The sequence below is a fragment of the Sceloporus undulatus genome, chromosome 7 (assembly GCF_019175285.1).
Source record: "Sceloporus undulatus isolate JIND9_A2432 ecotype Alabama chromosome 7, SceUnd_v1.1, whole genome shotgun sequence".
In the NCBI taxonomy this organism is placed as follows: Eukaryota; Metazoa; Chordata; class Lepidosauria; order Squamata; family Phrynosomatidae; genus Sceloporus; species Sceloporus undulatus.
The window spans coordinates 32,003,152-32,023,040 of NC_056528.1; the positions used below are offsets into that span (position 1 = coordinate 32,003,152).

At 42.8% G+C, this 19,889-nt stretch overlaps 1 protein-coding gene across 1 annotated transcript in view; it reads right to left on the reverse strand.

The window, feature by feature from the left end:
* The window catches only part of MBNL3 (muscleblind like splicing regulator 3), an 82,772-nt gene that overhangs the window by 28,411 nt on the left and 34,472 nt on the right, over positions 1 to 19,889 (reverse strand). Inside the window, 1 exon segment of the mRNA XM_042479483.1 lies at positions 1,614 to 1,778. Coding sequence (XP_042335417.1) covers positions 1,614 to 1,778 — 165 coding nt within the window.

A 19,889-nucleotide genomic window follows, 5' to 3' on the forward strand; every position in this document is an offset into this window, starting at 1 on the left:
TTGTATTCAATACTATCCCCAAAAATGGCTTAGAAATGTGTTTCTGGAGTGTTGAAAAATTCTGATGAGAAGGATCCTGGATGGTTGAGAATTTTCACAGTTCAGAACTTGTTCTGCACAAAATTCACATGTCATTGTTTTGTATGGAAAACGACTTTCTTTCAATGAAGAAAACTGATTTTTTTTTGCACAGAATATATATATATTCTGCACCGAAAAGGCTGTTTCCTGCAGGAAAATGTTATTTTCTGAGCAAAACTGCCACATGCAAATTTTGCACAGAATAAATCCTGAACTGTGAACTGCGGCTTTCCAAGACTTTCTCGCAGCAAAGAGAAAACCACTCAGATTACTCACTCCTTCCTTTGAGGTGGAAATTAGTGAAAAATTAGATCCCTTTCCCTCCCTATTTCCGCAGCTGGCATCAAATGGGATTCTTATGAAACAAGAAGCATTTTTATGAAACGGGAAATGTGCCACACCCACTCACTTTTACAAAACAGAAAATATTGTCGTTTATTAGCCAAAACCAAAGATGCAACACACATTGCTCTAGCCCTTTTGGCTTACTTAGTAAAGCTATTGCTACTCTACATTGCATTTTATGGTCAAAACAGCTACCCTTTCATTGTTACCAGGATAGTTGCAGCCTTCCCTTCATAAGTCCTTTGTAAGAGTATGAAACCATGTTGTATTTACACAAGACTGTACAACTGCGAGTGCTAGGGACCAATTTCTCCCCATGTTCCCCCTTGAGTCTCCCATAGCAAGCTCAACTACCTTCATTTCCAATACCTGAGTTTATTCATTTAATTATTCTTTCCAAATTTTCTTTAAGAACATCACATCTGTCCAAAATTTCACTTTAACCACATGAAACTATGTGCATGTAAATGCATTTAAGCTGTGTGCCTGATATTGTATAGCGGGGTCCTCCACATTAGTTGGAGCTAGAGGTGCAAGACCCCTGTGAAAGTGGAAAATAAAAGCAAACAGAAGTGGAAAAATAAAAGCAAATTAAAAACCACTTTTCTTTTTTAAACCCCTTTCTAGGAATCTCTGGGTCCTCCAGCACAAATCTATGGTCAATGTCTGGTGGAAATTGACCACAGAATAGTGCTGGAAGACCTAAAAAATGCATAGAGACATGTTCTATCTATGAATCTCTAGGTTCTTCCAGTGGAAATTGATCCCAGAATTGCATTGGAGAACCTAAAGATTCCTAGAGAGAACATATTATTCAGACCCACATTTAATCAAAACCGCAAAAACCAATGTGGAGGGCTGACCGTAATTGAAAGGTATAATTTTAATTTTGCTAGTTATGTCACATCTATCACCATTGCATTCAGGGATTCACATCTATTAGCATTGCATTTAGCGATATATAGGAATAACGATTGATGAGAAACTTTAGTACTGTACAAAAACAGTTACTAAGGATTCTGGTGTGGCATCGGAGGAGGTCAATGGTGGTGGTGGTGACACCATGAGTTACCGCATCGGGTGACACAAACCCCAGTGATGCCACTTTGACTTTGTAGTGGGAAGGAGAGCTAAATATCCAAGACCAGGAGCAGAAATCAAGCGAGACAATCTTTTCAGAGACTTACAATTGGCTGCAATTGCGCTCCTGGTAGCATGAACTGCATTTGTTGTGCAAACATGGCTGCGGCTGTCTTCTGCTGGATCAAGTTGTTGCGTCCATTGATTTCGAGTTGCGTTTTTAAGTGCGGCGGAGGATGAAGGTATTTGCAGTTTTCTCGAGTGCACCGGCCCTGGAAGGAGAGAAGCGCGGGGGGAAGAGTATGAAAAATTCAGCCCAACCAAGTGAACATTAAAACGTTAAAAGAAGTATCTAAAGTATTGAGCTTAGTGTGGTTTGAGTGTTGGACTATAATTCTGGAGAACAGGGTTCGAATCCTTGTTCAGCCATATAAACCTACTGGGGGATTGTGAGCAAGTCACACTCTCTCAGCTTCAGAGGAAGGCAAAGGCAACCCCCTCTGAATAAACCTTGCCAAGAAAACCCCATGATAGGTTTGCCTTAAGGTCGCCATGAGTCGGAAATGACTTGAAGGTACACAACAACAAAGAAAGGCACGACAAATCAAAAGATAATGACTAGCCCTTGTTGTATAAATGTATAAATATCTGGGTTGCATCTTACTCAGAAAAACTGATAGTTTGGGCATGAATGCAGCAAAACAGTTCAGTGACAACTTGCCATTTTGAACATACAAATTTGGGAACTGAATATGCTGGTCAGGGAAATATAGGAAGGCTGCCTTAAACCCAATGAAACCACTGGTCTAACTGACTCATTACTGTCTCCTCTGACTGAAAGTGTCTTTGCAAGGGTCCACACAGGTTCCTCTCCATCTATATCTGGAGACTGCATATGATCTGCCATTGCTGAGCTTGGGAAGGTTAGGGGCTTTTCTTGGGGCTACAACTCCCAGAATCTCCCAGCATGAAGTTTCTGGAGTTGTAATCCAAAACAACCCAATCTTTTCCCATTTTTGTTGCAGCCCTTCAATGAGAAGGAAATGACAATGCTACTTTAGTCTAAAATTGGGGCATGCCTTTTGAAAAACAGCCTCATGCTGTACAGCGCATACATTCCCCGCAAGCAAAAAAGCTAGCACCGCAGGGAAAATGTTATTGTCACTCTTTGCAGAGCTAGTTTTCCACTTGCATGGATTAAAAAGGAACAAATCAGAAGGGAATATTCAGAAAGATGATCTGTTCCCTAAAGTGGTAGGGTCCATTCATAGGACTCTTAACACTTTATTCCCACCTCCCTTTTGCTGCATGGGAGAACTAGCCCCCCAAATCTCCCCACTGCAATCCTGAAGCCTTTAAAAGGATCCATATCTCATCTCTAATCCAGCTGCATTCCTTGGTGTCAAGGCTTTCCAAAAACATCTCCAGTCCAAGCCTCCCTCCATATGAGAGAGAGAGAGGGAATATTTACGAAAGTCTGGAGCAACAGATACAAATCCCTTGGAGCCCAGGCACTGACTGGACACGCAAGCCTCGGGCTCAGGTCAGCGCGCTTTTCAACCAAATTTAGAATAAATCTGCCTGGATGTTTTTGCATTTGCAGGAATGAGGAGGGAGTGACGGAAAAAAAATTGCTACTGGCTTCTCAAGCAATTCATTGCCGGAGCCAAGATTTCGCTGGGAAACGTGTTGTTTCAATTGGCGTCTTTGCAGAGAATTAAATCAGCTTGCCGACCACGTGTGCATCGTCGGGAGAAGGGAAGGTTGCAGACTGAGAGGCGGGGGATTTGGGATCTCGGTGGTGGCTGGGCCTTCCTATCCGAGAGCCTGAATAAAATGCATTTCAGCTGGAAGCAACCAGAAGGTGCTGATAAATGCAGACCAGGCAGATTCCCACTGAAAGCATCAGTTGACATCTCTTTCTCCCCCAAACATTTCTCTTCCTTTTACCAATGATTATCTTGACTTGAGCTGACCTATGATTTGAAGTCAAAGGCTTTCATGGCCAGCATCCATCATTTTTTGTGTTTTTTTCAGGCTATGTGGCTGTGTTTTAGAAGAGTTTATTCCTGACGTTTCACCAGCATCAGTGGCTGGCATCTTTAGAGAATATGCTGGCATGGAAGAGCGTTGGGCATGTATATATAGTGTGTGACCCTAGGTTGGGAGGAGTGATTTCCATGTTAATATGTGTATTGTTCTCCTCCCAACCTAGGGTTGCACAGTGTGTGTGTGTGTGTGTGTGTGTATGTGTGTGTGTGTGTGTACACATACATACCACTCACTTCCATGCCAGCATTGATGCCACTGATGCTGGCAAAACATCAGGAATAAACTCTTCTAGAACACGGCCACATAGCCTGAAAAACCCATTAAAAAGCTATTGCCTATGATAGCCAGGATGTCTGTGGTGGCGATTTTATTTCTTCATATTCTCCTTTCCCCCCAGCCCTGAGACTCAACCGCTTACAAAAATAAAATAGTATGCAAAGGGATCACCTTGGAGTCGACATAAGTCAGAAATGGCTTGAAGGCTGGCAACAACAAATGACAAATGTCTTCTGAATAAAGGTTGCCCGGAAGACCTTTGGAGAGGGTTGCCATATGCCAGACTCCACTTGAAGGCACACAACAACAACACACTACATGCACTTAACCACTATCTGACCCCATCCTCATGGGGGTGCCCTACATTCATCTTTTCCCATCACCACAGGCTAGTCCCATTGCAAAACTGGATCTGCCACTTCATCTCCGTGCACCAAGATCAGTTTCCTATGCCTTTGTGCACTAACAGCCACCATCGTTAAAATTGGACCTGCAACTCCATTTCCATACAAAAAGGATGTGTAATTTGTATTGACATCCTCACATACCAATGGCATATATATGTCTGTACCTGGCTTCTACTCCACCAAATGCATCTGAGGGAGTAGACTGAAGTCTAGGAAAGCTCCTGCTGCCAACTTCTTTCTTTCAGTTAGTCTCAAAGGCGCTACAAGGTCTCTCTACATATTATTATTATTATTGCATCTAAATGCATCTGAGGAAGGAAACTGAAGTCTAGGAAAGCTCCTGCTGCCAACCTTTCTTTAGTTAGTCTCAAAGAGGCTACAAGATCTCTCTAGTTATTATTATTAATTATTATTATTGCATCTAAATAATAGGAAGTAGACTGAAGCCTAGGAAAATTCCTGCTGCCAATGTCTTTCTTTCAGTGAGTCTCAAAGATGCTGCAAGATCTCTCTATGTACTGATCCTTCAAATTGTAAATAACAAATGGTTTGAAAACAACAACAACAACAACAATAATAATAATTCATCTGTGGAAGTAGACTTGAGTCTAGGAAAGCTCCTGCTGCCAATTCCTTTCTTTCAGTGAGCCTCAAAGGGGCTACAAGAGCTCTCCGCACACTGAGCCTGCAATGCCTCTCAAGTCACAGGTTATAGTCAGGCTGCACCCTTTAAGGCTATTGCAAGAAGTTCAGAGGAAGGAAGAAATGCAAACTGCTGATGCTCACCCACTTCACTCTTCATACCCACAGACAGACACAGACACACACTCATGGCAAATCTCCTAATCCAATTCCACCACTTTCCCCGGCCTGATTGAATCTTCCCCTCCCGGTCATCTGGGGATGCCAGTCCCTTTGACCTTCCTCTGCCTCCGCCTGAGGACACTGTGTGCCGAACTGTGTTACAAGCAAAGGAGCCAGCTTGCGGCACGCAGACGGCAAAGTGATATGGAACATTTGGGCCCCAGAGACCACACGCTCTTAAGTGCCACATGCAGGAATCCAGAGAGCGGTCGCTGCTCCTCCTCCTCCTATTTGCAGAACAAAAGGCCATCACGTTTTCAGGAACACCGGCCAAAGCTTGAAAGCAATCCTTATTTGGACTATAAAGCCCAGCATCCCCCACTCAAATGGCTGGAGGAGTCTGAGAAGTTGCAAACCAAAACCAGAACATTTGCAAGTTCTAGAATGGCCTCTGATAGTTTCTGTAACCTTGATCCATAGGGAGAGGCGGGATATAAATATATTATTATTATTGTTGTTGTTGTTGTTGTTATTATTATTATTATATAAAAAACTTGAAAACCAAGATACACTAACTGTCAATGATTGATAGATTGAACTATACAACATGTTATAGGCTTTTAACTATAATGATTAAAGGAGGTGCAATACCCAGAAAGGAAACTGGACAGAAACGATACGGTTTTGGAAAGACAAACAGGGCATTAACAGTATCCTCGTTTTAGAGAACTGAATGAATGGGAAATGTCTATGATAGAGAATATTTGAGCGGTTAATTTAATAAATGAATTACTGAATAATAAGACTAAAAAAATACAGAAGTAAGGAACTAATATGAGCTAAGGATGGAATGAAAGGAATGATAAAATGTTAGTATCAAACCAGCAGGAGAAGAAGAGGAAGCCATTGTGTATAAATATAGTTTTTGTACTTTTGGTTTATCTGTGTTTTAGTTGGGCATCTATGCCTTATAAGTTATGTTGCTTTTGATGTAGCTGTAGTTCACATTGTTATAGTCTATGTTTAATTCAATAGACAGAGTTAGGGTGGAAAAGGGTAATCAGTATTTCTAAGTACTGTAGTAACATTACTACTATTTACTCACATGTTGTTACTACTATATATTGGTAAATCACTATAAACTAGAAATAGAAGAGGTTAGGCACTTGCCCCAAACAGGCTGCAATCTAAAATCTGACACAGAAGAAGCAGGGAAAGAAGCAGGATGACATGTCACAATAAACTATGGTTTGTTGCTTAAGCCATGGTTAGTGTTAACCATGATTTGTTACTAAAACCATAAACTAAAAAAAAATCATGGCTTGCATCAGCTATGGTTGGTTGCTTAGAATTAAAAACCAAGATGAGCGAACAGACTATGCCTCATCTTTCCTGTTTTTGACTTCTCTCCTAATCCCTTTTTGCATCAGGAGGAAGGAACAGAGGGAAAAAGCTACAACTGCAGATTTTAAAGTAGCATCAAGCCACGGTTTAAACAGATCAGCATTTGCAATCCAAGCACAAACCATGGGTTTATGTGGCGCATCAACAAATAAAAATATGTTAGCAGATATAGCCTGGTACACATTGCAACAATCCGACTTTGAGCAAATAGCAACCGCAGTGGGTCTCGGGTACAAATAATTGTACGGATGGTACGGCTTGCCTTCTGGTCAAGCCAACTTCCTTGCATTTGTTTCTCAGCCGTTTTAAAGCTGTTTATCCAAGCACTGCCCTCAAAGCTACACGGTATTCCCAAAAGAAACATTTTGAAGAGTTTGCATCGGAGAAGTGCTCCAAATGGCAACCAAAGAGCTAGGTATTTATGTTGAAGTTCGTAGGAAGAGGAATGAGCCGAGCGGCAGAAAGGGAAGCTGAGCCGGCAAAGCTGGAGGCCACCTTGCTTGTGTTGTTTGTGTTGTTGCATGACTTAGGAAAATCAACAGCCTAATGAACATAAACAGTTCCCGGATTTAAAAATAACAGCCCATCTGAGCTGACAATTTGGTTTCAATCTGGAAAAGCAAACCCGTGCCAGGAAACGTGGCGCACAATTTTTTTGCGTGCTTCCTGGAGACAAGAGAAGAGGCAAGGAGGTTAAAGGACTCTCCGTTTTCTTCCATTTGAGCACAAGTTGGAGAAGCAGGTGGTCCTTCCAATGCTGCTGGACTGCAACGCCCAGCATTCCTCACCCTTCAAATAACCCATCTTCCTCTGCAAAATGACAAGAAAAGAGCCAGTAGAGATTTCCCCTGAAACGTTGCTGGTTCTTTTTCTTTTCATAAAGTGTGCATGTGAAAGTCATTTAGGTACACCAGATAGTGCAACATTTTATGGACTAGAAACTCCTTTGCTGCTATGCTGTTCTGCAATGAAGCAAATGTAAGTTTACACAATGTTACACAATGAAAACACTGACAGGTTACTGCCCCAATGGGATTTGCAGGCAATTTTTAACACCGTGTAAATGAGGAATCAAGAGAAGACAAACAACTGGTTTTTCTTAATAGATGTCAAGACACGGTGGATTTTTTTGGTTTTGTGTTTAGCCACAACTCCCCCCTCAACTGCCAATCTTTGATGCTATGGAATTCTGGGATTTGTATTTGGTGAGGTATTTAGCTTTCCCTATCAGAGAGCTCTGGTGACCTACCAGCCTACAAATCCCAGAATTTCACATTATTGAGCCATGGAAGTGGTGTCAAACTGCTTTATTTCTGCAACCTTGGATCTGGAGTACACATCCAGCGCATAAAAGCAAACCACTGCTTCATTTTACCGCCGCTTGGAAACTTTTGGGAACTTCTGACTTCCAGAATCTACTAGCAAAGAATGACCATTAGAAGTATGTAACATGCAAGAAAGTTCTCTTGAGATTTAGTGATGTATATACTCTTTTACCATGATCTTGGAACTTAACACATAGTAGTCAGCAAAAGTGGCTCTTTCATGCCTTCTTGGCTGCCAAAACAACAGCTAACATTTCCCCACATGTACTTATTATTATTATAATTATTAATGATTTATGTATTTATTTCCCACTTTTTCCCCAATATAGAGGCTCAAGGCGATCCAATGGACAGAAGGTTTAACAACGCTTTCAACATTTGAAAGGGTGATATATCGATACAGCCTAAAAGCAGACCCATATTCAGGTATTTTGGTCTTCTTTTATTGAAATGTTTGAATAATGATTTTTGTCCCCCTGAACCTTTTTTCTCTTGGTTATAAAGCCAGAACATATACCTGAAAAGCGTGGAATGCGTTTTTATCTGCAAATCAAATTTTGAACAAAATTATTATTAATTATTAATTAAGCTGTTTCCAAAAACCCAACAACTTTACTGATTTCTGTATCTCCAGCTGATTCCAGAAACACACAGAAAGGCCACCAATCTGGATAAATAAAGCAATTGCTAACTTTGAAAACTTCGGCTTCACAAATTGCTAACTTCCTTGAAACTGTCTCAGTTCAACTTGTCCTTCAGGCCTATTTCTTTCATCTCTTTTCTTTTCTTCTTCTGGGCTCAGCAAGAAATCTGTTTCGCTGAGCGGTTCCTAGATAACTGAGGAGGACCGCTCCGAATGGACACCCAACTGCCACACAAACCTAAGGACAAAAAGGCCAGCTTAATGCTGGCGTTATCTGCCTACTTTGACCCCGAGTCCCCCAAATATGCCCCCGCCACGCTTACGCTGCCATGCAAAGCCCTCAGATCTAATAATGGCCCTTCATTTTCTATGCTCGATGCCAAGAAGCGGATTAAGATGGCAAATGCAATCACGGACTTCAGAAGCTGGAAGGTTAATTCCGAATACTCCGTACATCTCCTCTCCTCTTTCTCAAAGGTATTCCTAGAACACGAAGAAGAGGCAGACAACGCTCCTTCTAGGAAACGGTAAGGTGTGCCAGTCTAGTCAACACACAAGGCAAAAGCTAACCTGGTTGAATAGCGAGCTGGTACTTTGATGCAAAGGGAATAGAATCTAACCATGATTCAAGGTGCAGAATTTCAGGCCCGGAGTCGAATTTGGGGGTCCCCAGATTGCCACATACCCTTTCCATAATTCAATTCCCCTCTTGGCCATGGAACCCATTGGGAGACCTGAGGCAAGTTGCACGCTCTCAGCCTCAGAGGATGGCAATGGCAAACCCCCTCTGAAGAAACTTGCCCAGAAAACCCCATGATAGGTCCACCTTATGGTAATGTTGGAAATGACTTCACGGCACACAACTGTCTTAGATGTCACACTCTCTCAGTCTCAGGGGGACATACACACTCAAGGGGACGCAATGGCAAACCTCCCCTGACTAAATCTTGCCAAGAAAATCCCATGTTAGGCCTGTAGTAGGGTCTTCATAAGTCAGAAACGACTTGAAGTCACACAACAACAACATTCTTAGACATCCCACTTTCTCAGCCTCAGGGGAAGGCAATGGCAAACCTTCCCTGAACAAATCTTGCCAAGAAAACCCTAGAATAATTTCGCCTTAGAGTTGCCATAAGTCGGAAATGACTTGAAGACACACAACAACAACAGTAACAATAACACATGCACGCATGCCACTGGGGTCAAATTGTCTGTAAAGAAGTTACGGCCCAGGAATACGTCTCCTTCAACAACTCTGTAAAAATAGCAGAGAAACAGCGAGATGCACAAACCATAGGGTAGCGGTTCCCAACCTGTGGGTTGCAACCCCTTTCGGGGCCGAACGACCCTTTTGCAGGGGTCGCCTAAGACCATCGGTATTAAAACACTAATTCCAATGGTCTTAGGAACCGAGATGAAAATAATTTTATGGTTGGAGGGGGTCACCACAACATGAGGAACTGCATTAAAGAGTCGCAGCATTAGGAGGGTTGAAAACCACTGCCATAGGGGCATCTAATTTTGCTCAGCTATTTCTCCCCTCTCTGGAGACCGCTACTTGTTTGCATCAGCGGTGGATCTTGAAAGGGACTAATCTCCGTGCGACTGTTTTCCCAGCTGGCCCCTCCAGATAATATATGCATTTAGAAAGCCCACAAGCCAGTAAGCGATGGGCAGAGACCAAGCTGGGCTGCCCTCCGATGCAATATCTCCCAGCGAGGAGCAGGGAATCCCCATTCTGGGTGGAGAAGGACAACAAAGGCAGACACTCGACATTTTTTGACAACAAGGGCTCCCCCAAGGAGAGGTCATGGCAGGGCGCCTTTGCAGGCTGGGGACCCGGAGACACTTGTACTCCATAAATAAACCTCTGGCTTCAGATCCCAGGCGGTGAAAGGTTGAGAGGGGAGGACAATGAGAGAGGAAATGAGAAGTTAAAGAGGAGGAGGAGGAGATTAGGAGGCCCAGACATTGCCAGGGAGGCATGGAAACCCAACAGACAGTTGGCACACTGGGGGGAAAAGTTGGCACAAATGGACGGGATTTGGACACGGTGAGAGGCACAATGCAACAGGCTGGTCCTGACCTCAAAAACCCAATATGGCTCAAGTCCAGACTGTGGTATTTCTGCTGCTTCTGAAGTGCAGAAATACAGTTGGCCCTCCTCATTTGCAGCTTTGACTTTTGCAGATTTGATTATTTGAAGTTTCGATTAATATATCCTCTCTAGGAATCTCTAGATCCTCCAGCGCAACTCTGCTAGCATAAAAGCATGGTTCAGGTCACTGAGATGACTAATATGTGATGCAAGCCTATGAATCAAGCCAGTTTCAAACCCCAGCATTCCTAGTTGAAGGACCCAAAATTTTACCCCCAACAATGGTCAAAACCAAATCTCAGCAGCCCTGCTCATAGGACAGAGCAGTGACCCATGCAGGGAGGTAACCAGCCACCTCCTCTAAAGGTAGGACCTTTAGGTCCTAAAGTGGGAGCAAGTGAATGCCAAAAGTGTTACCTGCATGAGCCATGATACTTTGGGAGTTCATGGGGTTAAACTGCAGAAAGGCAACCATGAAAGAACTAGAGAAGATCCTGAAGTGTATAGATATACAACTGAGCATGAAACTTAGAATCATCCAAGCTATTATATTCTCCATCACCATGCATGTATAGATGAGAGCTGGACAGTGAAGAAAGCAGATGGGAACAAAACCAGTTCATTTGAGATGTGGCGAGAAGGGTGTTTGGATCCCATGGACAGCCAAGCGGACAAACAAATGGGTCCTAGCCTGAACTCTCCCTGGAAGCCGAGATGATGAAACTGAGACTGTCTACTTTGGAAGGCATGAATTACTGGAAAAGACAACAATGCTAAGAAAGTTGGAGGGAAGGAGAAAGAGGGGAAGCCCACATGCCAGATGGATAGACTTAGTCAGAGAAGCCATGGGCATAAAACTACAGGATCTAAGCAAAGCAGTGGAGGACAAGAGGTATTGGAGATGTCTCATCCACAATCTTGCCTACTTGAGGGCAGTTAACAACCAATAACTGCACTCAAGGACACTTTTTGGAAATTCTCAGGTTGGAAATTTCTATGGCGTCCTCCTGACCCCCTCCCAAGTTGGAAAGCTAGCCCACCTTCCATCTCCTTCATTCAACATCTGCAAAAAAAAAAACCTCTCCGCCGACCCCTGTCCCCAAAATTGTGCTGTTCTGTGTCTCGGCTCTCTTTCACCAGACATCTCCATCCGCTTCCATTGAGTGACCTTATTAGCACTGATCAGGCTTCTAATAATATCTGACATTGCAAGATGGCCATCTGGTGCAGTATTTCACTTTTCTTTTTTAAACCAGCAAAAATAAATTTTAAAAAGGGACCCCCCCCCCCCCAGCCAAATCAAGCAGGAAAAATAAATACTATTTAGCTAGTAATTAAAAGATAATATTGCAAGCATAAAAAAGAGGGGGAAATGATCCCAGAGTGAAATGAACTCCCAAATCAGGTGCCTATGATTTTATATCAGGATTCTGATAATAGTAAAAGAGATGCATACTTATGTTTATGTTATAAGACTGGTGAATATTGACCTTTCCTTATCAATCCCCTAAGATTCAAGGATGCTGACAGTAACTGAATAATTTGACTTTCCTCCCTGTTAAATTTCCAAGTATTTAAGCATTTTTAGTAAATTGCCACATTTTCTTCCTGTTCCCTGCTGTGTGCCATGATATAATTTACCAGCTCTTGATATAAAATCAATCCCTATCGGCATAACCAAGTGATTGGTTATACCAGTAGAACCAAGAGTAATCAAATATGAATATTAATAACAATTATAATAATAGTTCATCAATTTATATTCCATCTTTCTCCCCAATAACGGAACTCAAGGTAGAGACAAATTATTAAAACATGCATGGATAAAAAAAACACATATGAAAGTATCGGTAAAATTAATTAATTAATGGATAGAGTTAAAACTATTTAAAGTTCACCCGAGAGAATATATTTAAAAATCAACAAAAAAGCACAAGTCCATTTCAGTAAGTCTGGGAACAGCCACCAAGAAGGCCTTTGCTCTCACTAAAAGAGTCGCATACTGGTTTGCTAACAAACCAGTTCTATGCCAGCATCCAGTTTATTGCTAAATTGGAGAACTGGGCAGCACCGCTCCATGTTACAGGAGAAAGGAATAAAAGCCGCTTGCAGCATCTCTTACAAATGAGGCTGTTTTGTTAATGGAAGTCATTAGATCAATAGCATCACAGGCTGGGATCTGCCTGCAACCATGAAAGGGAGGGATGCCAGGGCAGTGGATGAGGCCTATTATTTCTGAAGTCCGTCATTATCTCTTCCAGCCAGGTCATCACTAAAATGCCCGCCGGCTTTCCACCTGGATCCGTACCTCCGAGGGAAATTTCACACCAACGGGTGAAGTAAGAAAACGAAAACAGCAGCTGGAATGATTTATGCCGTTCTGATTTTAAAGGGGAAAGGAGATGCAGAAAGGAAAGAAAAGCTTTAGAGCAAAGGGAGGAGGCACTATGAGCTTGAGTAAAGAAGAAAAGAGACTAAACCCCACTATAACAGACCCACTGAATTAATGAGTTACACAAGGGTTTGGCTCAACATTTACCAGTTGATTCTATGGAGTCTACTCTGATGGGATTCATACAGGGATGGGTATGCTTCCTGACCATGATGACATTTTGGGCTATAACAAATAATTACACTGATCCCATAACAGCATAGTACAGGTTGAGTCTCCCTTATCTGAAATGCTCAGGACCAGAAGTGTTTTACGTTTTCGGACTTTTTGGATTTGGGTATATTTGCATATACAGTCGGCCCTCCATATCCACAGATTCAACCATCCATGGCTTGAAAATATTCCTACACACACACACACACACACACACACTTGATTTTTGCCTTTTTGTGTAAGGGACACCATATGACTATGCCATTGCATTTAATGAGACTTGAACATCCATAGATTTTGGTATCGATTGGGCGGGAGGGAACAGTCCTGGAACCAAACCTCAGCAAATACCAAGGGGCCCCTGTACATAATGAGATGGGGCCCATATCTAAACATTACATTCATTTATGTTTTGTATGCAACATAAACTGAAGGTAATTATATACATAATATTTTAAAAATGATTTTGCGCATGAAACAGTCCACTTTCACCATGTTCTGAATATGGCAATTGGGGTTTTCCAGTTGGTTTGCCACAACCTAGCATAGCACTTCTGATGAGCAGATCCACTGAACCGATAGGATTTACCAATGTGTTGACTCACCATTGAACAACTGATGTGTTGACTCACTATTGAACAACACAGTGCCAACCACAGAGTTGGAAGGGGTCCCAAGAGACAACTAGTCCAACCCCCGCCACTGTACAAACCCAGCACTAAGTCCCCCTGAGATGCGGGCATCCATCCAAGCAATGCCTATGTCATCCAACTATTTGCATACACCAGCAGATGGATGCCACTGGGAAAGTTCAAGCACCAGGCAAAGCAACCAAATCAAGATGGAGCATGAGCTTCCTCGATTTCTAAAACCTGAGTAGTCCCTTAAGAGCTTGGAGAGCATGACCCCAAGTGCACCCCAAGGTGCTTGGGTGCCATACCATCTCCACACAGCTCAGGAGAAGCTGCCGATGCGACGGAGAGGCAGACGAGGCGCGGCGACAACATGGCTTGCTACGTGCAGAGCATGCCAGGCCGTGTGGAACAGCCGAGAGCTCCTGAAATATTCATGTGGCTTCAAGCTCCCTGCTATGGTAATTTCCCCCTTCTTCGTTTGTGTGTCCCTATAACACCCCCTCCAGCAGCAGGAGCCTGCTGCAGATGGGTAAAGAATACAGGCTGGGAAGAATGAGGCACCCAGGGAGTTTGTTGCTGTTGTTGTCAACTGCTGTTAAGTCAGCTTTGACTTGTAAGTGATCCTACGAATGAGAAACCTCCAGGTCAACCTGTTATCAACAGCCCCCATTAAGGCCTTGCAAATTCAGGGCCATGGCACACTTGATGGAGTCATTCCACCTGTAATGTGGTCTTCCACTTTTCCTATTGTCCTTCTAACCTTGTTGTTGTGTACCTTCAAGCCGTTTCTGACTAATGGAGACCCCAAGGCAAACCTATCATGGGGTTTTCTCGGCACGCTTCTTCAGAGGAGGGTTGCCACTGCCATCCTCTGAGGCTGAGAGCATGTGACTTGCCCAAGAGCATTTAATGGTCCACGACTGCCATCCCAAGCTCTCCAATTCTGCATGCACAGCCATCCCAACTTTACTCTGATCATGAGAAAATCGCTACAGTTGTCCAAGCTCTGCTTTGAACATAGAAAATCGCACACAGTTGCCATGACACAGCGACTTAGTAGTTTTGTATTTTGCTATTTCCAAACCACTTTCAATTCTGTGCAACATACAGCTGCAACCAAACCAATACGACACGATTTTAAAATCTGCCACTTCCTCTCACTCTTCTGATATATCTTGGTGTGTCTCTCATTTTAATGAGTTTTGCCCCCCCCCCCAAAGAAGTAGCCATACTAGCCTCTTGCAGCATAAAAAGGAGGAAGCAAGGGGGAGGTGAACAAATAAAACGAAATGTGACACCGCTTTTAAGACTCTGAAAGTTAGTATCGTACAAGCCATTGTTTTCCCTATTATCTTGTATGGCTGCGAGAGCTGGACAGTGAGGAAGGCAGATAAGAAGAAAATCAATTCATTTAAGCTGTGATGAGAAGACCATGGATAGCCAAGAAGGCAAATAAATGAGTCCTAGAACAGATCAAGTCTGAAATCTCCTTAGAACCCAAGATGATAAAGTTGAGGCTGTCATGCTTTGGTCACATTATGAGAAAGAATTACTTACTGGAAAAGACAATAATGCTAGGAAAGGTGGAGGGATGTAGAAGGAGAGGAAGAAAGCATGATGGATGGACTCTGTTAAGGAGGTCACAAGTATATACACACACACACACACACACACACACACACGACTTGAGCAAAGTAGTGGAAGATAGGGAGTCTTGGAGAAGTCTCATCCACAGGGTCGCCATGAGTCGAGATTGATCTGAGGGCAGTTAACACCACCTCCGACTAACTGGTTTTTATTTTTGCATGAGTGATAGCCAGGAGTGCATGGTATCAACTTCGGCTGATACGCAAACTGCATCCCTACCTGGCTCAGGGAGACCTTGAAGCAGTGATACATGCGCTGGTAACCTCTCGTTTACATTTCTGTAATGCGCTCTACATGGGGCTGCCTTTGTACCAAGTTCAGAAGCTTCAACTGATCCAGAATGCTGCAGCCAGACTAATCACCAGGACACCGAGATCAGAGCATATTACACCGGTGTTGAAATCTCTACATTGGCTGCTGATCAGCTTCCAGGCACAATACAAAGTGTTGGTTATTACCTATAACATGGCATGGGCCCGAGTTACTTAAAGGAATGCCTCTCCCTACATAATCTGCCCCGAACTCTCAGAACATCTGGAACAAAAATACTAGAATATCCTAACACCAGGTTGAAAACTACCTCTTGTAGAACATTTTCTGTAATGGCCTCTAGACTTTGGAGCAACTTACCGGAAGAGATCCGTCGTATCACTTCTTTGGACCCCTTTAAAAAAGCATTTAAGATGGATCTCTTCCGGCGAGCCTATCCAACAGATCTCCTCTAATCTGATTTTGAATAATATTTTACACCTGAATATGAGGACTCGATCCTTATGATTGTGAGCAATACTGTAACGACTCTTCCTTTTTCTTACTTTCTTTTCTTTGATTGAAGTATTCCAAATTATATATGTATTTTTATGATGTTTTTACTTGCTGTAATCCTGCTTCGATCCGAAGGGAGAAGCGGGAAATATAAATAAAATAATAATAATAATAATAATTATTATTATTATTATTATTATTATTATATAAGAAGTGGCAAAAGGGGTTTCTATCCATGAAAACCCATGCAAAAATAAAAAAAAAAAACCCTGGTTAGTCTTAAAGTTGTTCCTTCATTTCATTTTCTTTCTTTCCCCCCCTTCCCCTTCCTTCCTCCTTTTAATGATTTTTGGAAGCCAACTCACGTGGCACCAGAAGGGAAGGGAAGGCGAGAAAACAGGAAAGCTGCTGTGCAATATTTAAAAGAGTATTTTCTTGTTTAAATGAGAGCATATCATCACAGACATCATCGTCGTCGTCATCATCATCATCATTTTAGAAATGTATTTTAAAATGGGGGTGCTCCAGCTCTTAGAAAACATGGGAAATGTTGAGCAAGAAGGGCTGCATTCTTTCCCAATTAAATGCCACCAGTTGCTCTCATGCTGCTCCTGTGGCATTTCTCTCTGATTCACCGTGTGCACTTTTAAGGATTACTGTCACTCCAGTCACCTTAATTACATATCTCCGCCAGGCTGTAACCCAATCTGAAAGATGACAGCAGGTTGCAATGTCGTAGCTGCCACTGGTTTCCACTGCCTTTGATACATGGACGTCCAGGCATGTTACCCTTTTTCCTATCACTCATGTGCAAACACAGTCAACCACACCAATAAGAAGAGGATTCCTGCCCAAGTACCTTGCACTCCACAGTATTAGACAGAGATCTAATATTTGGGTTGCATAAGATACCACAATCTAATATTTGGGTTGCATAAGGTTGCTGATTCTGCTATGCATCCCTAGTGATGAATGGCAACGTCGTGCAACTGAATCTACAATGGGATGTGCAACCCAATCCACAATCAAATGCATAGACCCATGCTTCTTTGCATGCATAATACCATTTGATGCACACCTCTTGCTCCCTCAATTGTGAACTGCAATGTAGATAATCCTTTACTAGCCCAAAGTGTCCAACTGCTTCTGTGGAGGGATTTACACATGTGTAGAGCCAGTGTGGCACAGTAGTTTGAGTGTCGGACTATGTCTTTGGAAACCAGGGATCAGTTCCTCTCTGAGCCATTGAAACTTATTTGATGATTTTGGGCAAGTCATATACTCTCAGCCTCAGGGGAAGAGAACTGCAAACTTCCTCTGAACAAACCTTGCCAAGAAAACCCCTTGATAAGCTGCCTTAGGGTCTCCATAAGTCAGAAACGATTTGAAGGCACGCAACACACGCAAGATGCCAACAAGATTATGACCCTAGCTGTTGTTGTTACTACTACAATTTTTGTTGTTGTCAGTGGCCTAAATCTGCTTCCATTTAGGGCACCCCAATGAATGAGAGATCTCCAAGACACCCTATTACTAATGTGTCTGCTCAGGTCCTGCAAACTCAGGGCAGTTGTAGCTTTCTTGATGGAGTCCATCCACATGTAATGGGGTCTTCCTCTTTTCCTACTGCTTTCTCCTTTACCCAGAACTATCCTCTTTTCTAATGAGTCATGCCATCTCATGATACGTTGAACATATGACAGCCTCAGTTAGTCATGTTGAGATTGTGATCACTGTTCTTATTCATATTATTAATAGCCTGCCTTCTTCTCAGCCCTGGGACTCAAGGTGCCTAACAAACACAGCTAAATGCACACATCATACAAAAGTGTAAATGCAATTAAACTGTTGACAGAATTAGAAGGGATTAAAAGCATGCCATTCACAAGAGAAACAACAAATACAGATGGTAACGCCCATTACGGAAGATGCTTTTCCCTTGAGCAAACAATGCTAAAAAGGACCTTCACCTGTCTAGAGAAGGATAGTGAGGAAGGTACCAGTCCAACCACTCCAAGAGTATGATCCAGAGACCAAGAAGACCCTGGTTTTTCCAAGCAGTTTGCAGGCCAGATTGCAAAGAAATAACTGCGAAACCCATCTGGACGATAGGCTGAGTCAGGGCAGCTTTGGAAGTCAAACAGATTTGTTTCCAAGCCAGAGATCAACATAAGGAAACCGGCATGTTCAGGGATCAAAAAATGGAAACGGGTTTGGCCACTCTGTTGGACGCGCCCCAAACGCAGGACTCCAAGGGGATTGTTGCACAAAAATATTGAGCCCCCGAACAAATGTCATAAAAAGCAATGTAAACATATTAATCTTCTTATCCCAAGTAATTGTGCCGATGCCGCTGGGCTGGCGGCAGCTCAAAGCATTCAAGGACATGGCAGAACAAAGGGGAGGAAAACAACCGCAACACACACAGAGAGAGCGAGAAACCCTTCCTTTTTAAATAGCAACAGTTTGACTTGACAGAGTTCAAGGATCTGGGAGTTAGGTACCAAATCTATGGGGAGAGCAATGCTGCAGGCTCCTCCTTGTACTTTTGGATATGACCCCACAGAAGAGAGCGCATGCATGCAAAACAATGGTACGATTATTCAAAAACAGGGGTGAGAATCATGTGGTGCTCCAGATCTCACTGGACTGCCATTCCCAGCCTACTCTTAGCAATGGAAAGGATATTTGAAAATATTCATCCAATGCTTGGAACATATCTTTCTCAAGTGTAAGGAAACCCAGGGGAGAAGACGCCTGGACTGACAAATACTTTCACAACTTGGGACTTATTCTATGCAAAATTTGTGGGTGGTTATTTTGCACTCAAGACAGCATTTTCTCTGCAGAAAAGAGCATTTTTTCTGACCACAGAAATATCATTTCCTGTGCACAAAATGCAGCCTCCCACACAGACAAAAAGCTGTTTTTTCGTGCAAAAATACCACATGTGAATTTTGCGTGGAATGTGTCCCAAAATGCGAATCGTCTTGCAAAACTCTGCGGTTTATTGTGGCACCAGAACTCTCTGACAGGCTTAATATCTCACAAAAACGACAAATCCAAGGATCCCATAACATTGAGAAATGGCAGTTAAAGTGGTGAAAATCCACATTATTTCTACTGTGCAGATGAGGCCAGAGTGACCCTCTGCTTCCCTGCTTGATCAATAAAGCCAAGAGCAGGTTCAAAGAGACCAGATCCATCTGAAAAAGGCTGGAAAGCAAGCAAGCAAGAAGGCTGGGATTGCTGAGCTAAATTCATTATCTCCTATCATTGCTCTGGTATGTTTCTTGGGCAACTTAGGCTCCATACAGACAGGCCAAAATAAAGCTGCTTCTGGCCACTTTGGAGGTATGCTGTTTAAATAATGCATGCGTCCTAAAAGTCCGGAGGTTGCACTAAAGCTGCCCTCCAGTCCTTAGGACAGGATTGTGGCTTTGGCATGGCTTCCAAATTCTCAGGACGCATGTATCATTTAAATAGCATACCTCCAAAGTGGCCCAAAGCAGTTTTATTTTGGCCTGTCTGTATGACGCCATACTTGTTTTCCTAGCGCATGGAACTGGATGGAAGGCATGAGCGGGGAACGACATTTTGGAGAGGGAGACTAAATGGAGTTGTAAGCCTTTATCATAGATTTGGCTACTTGCCTCATCTACAAGTTGGCTCGAGTCCTAGAGTTTGGGCAGGCTATAAATAAAAATGATGTTGGTGATGAA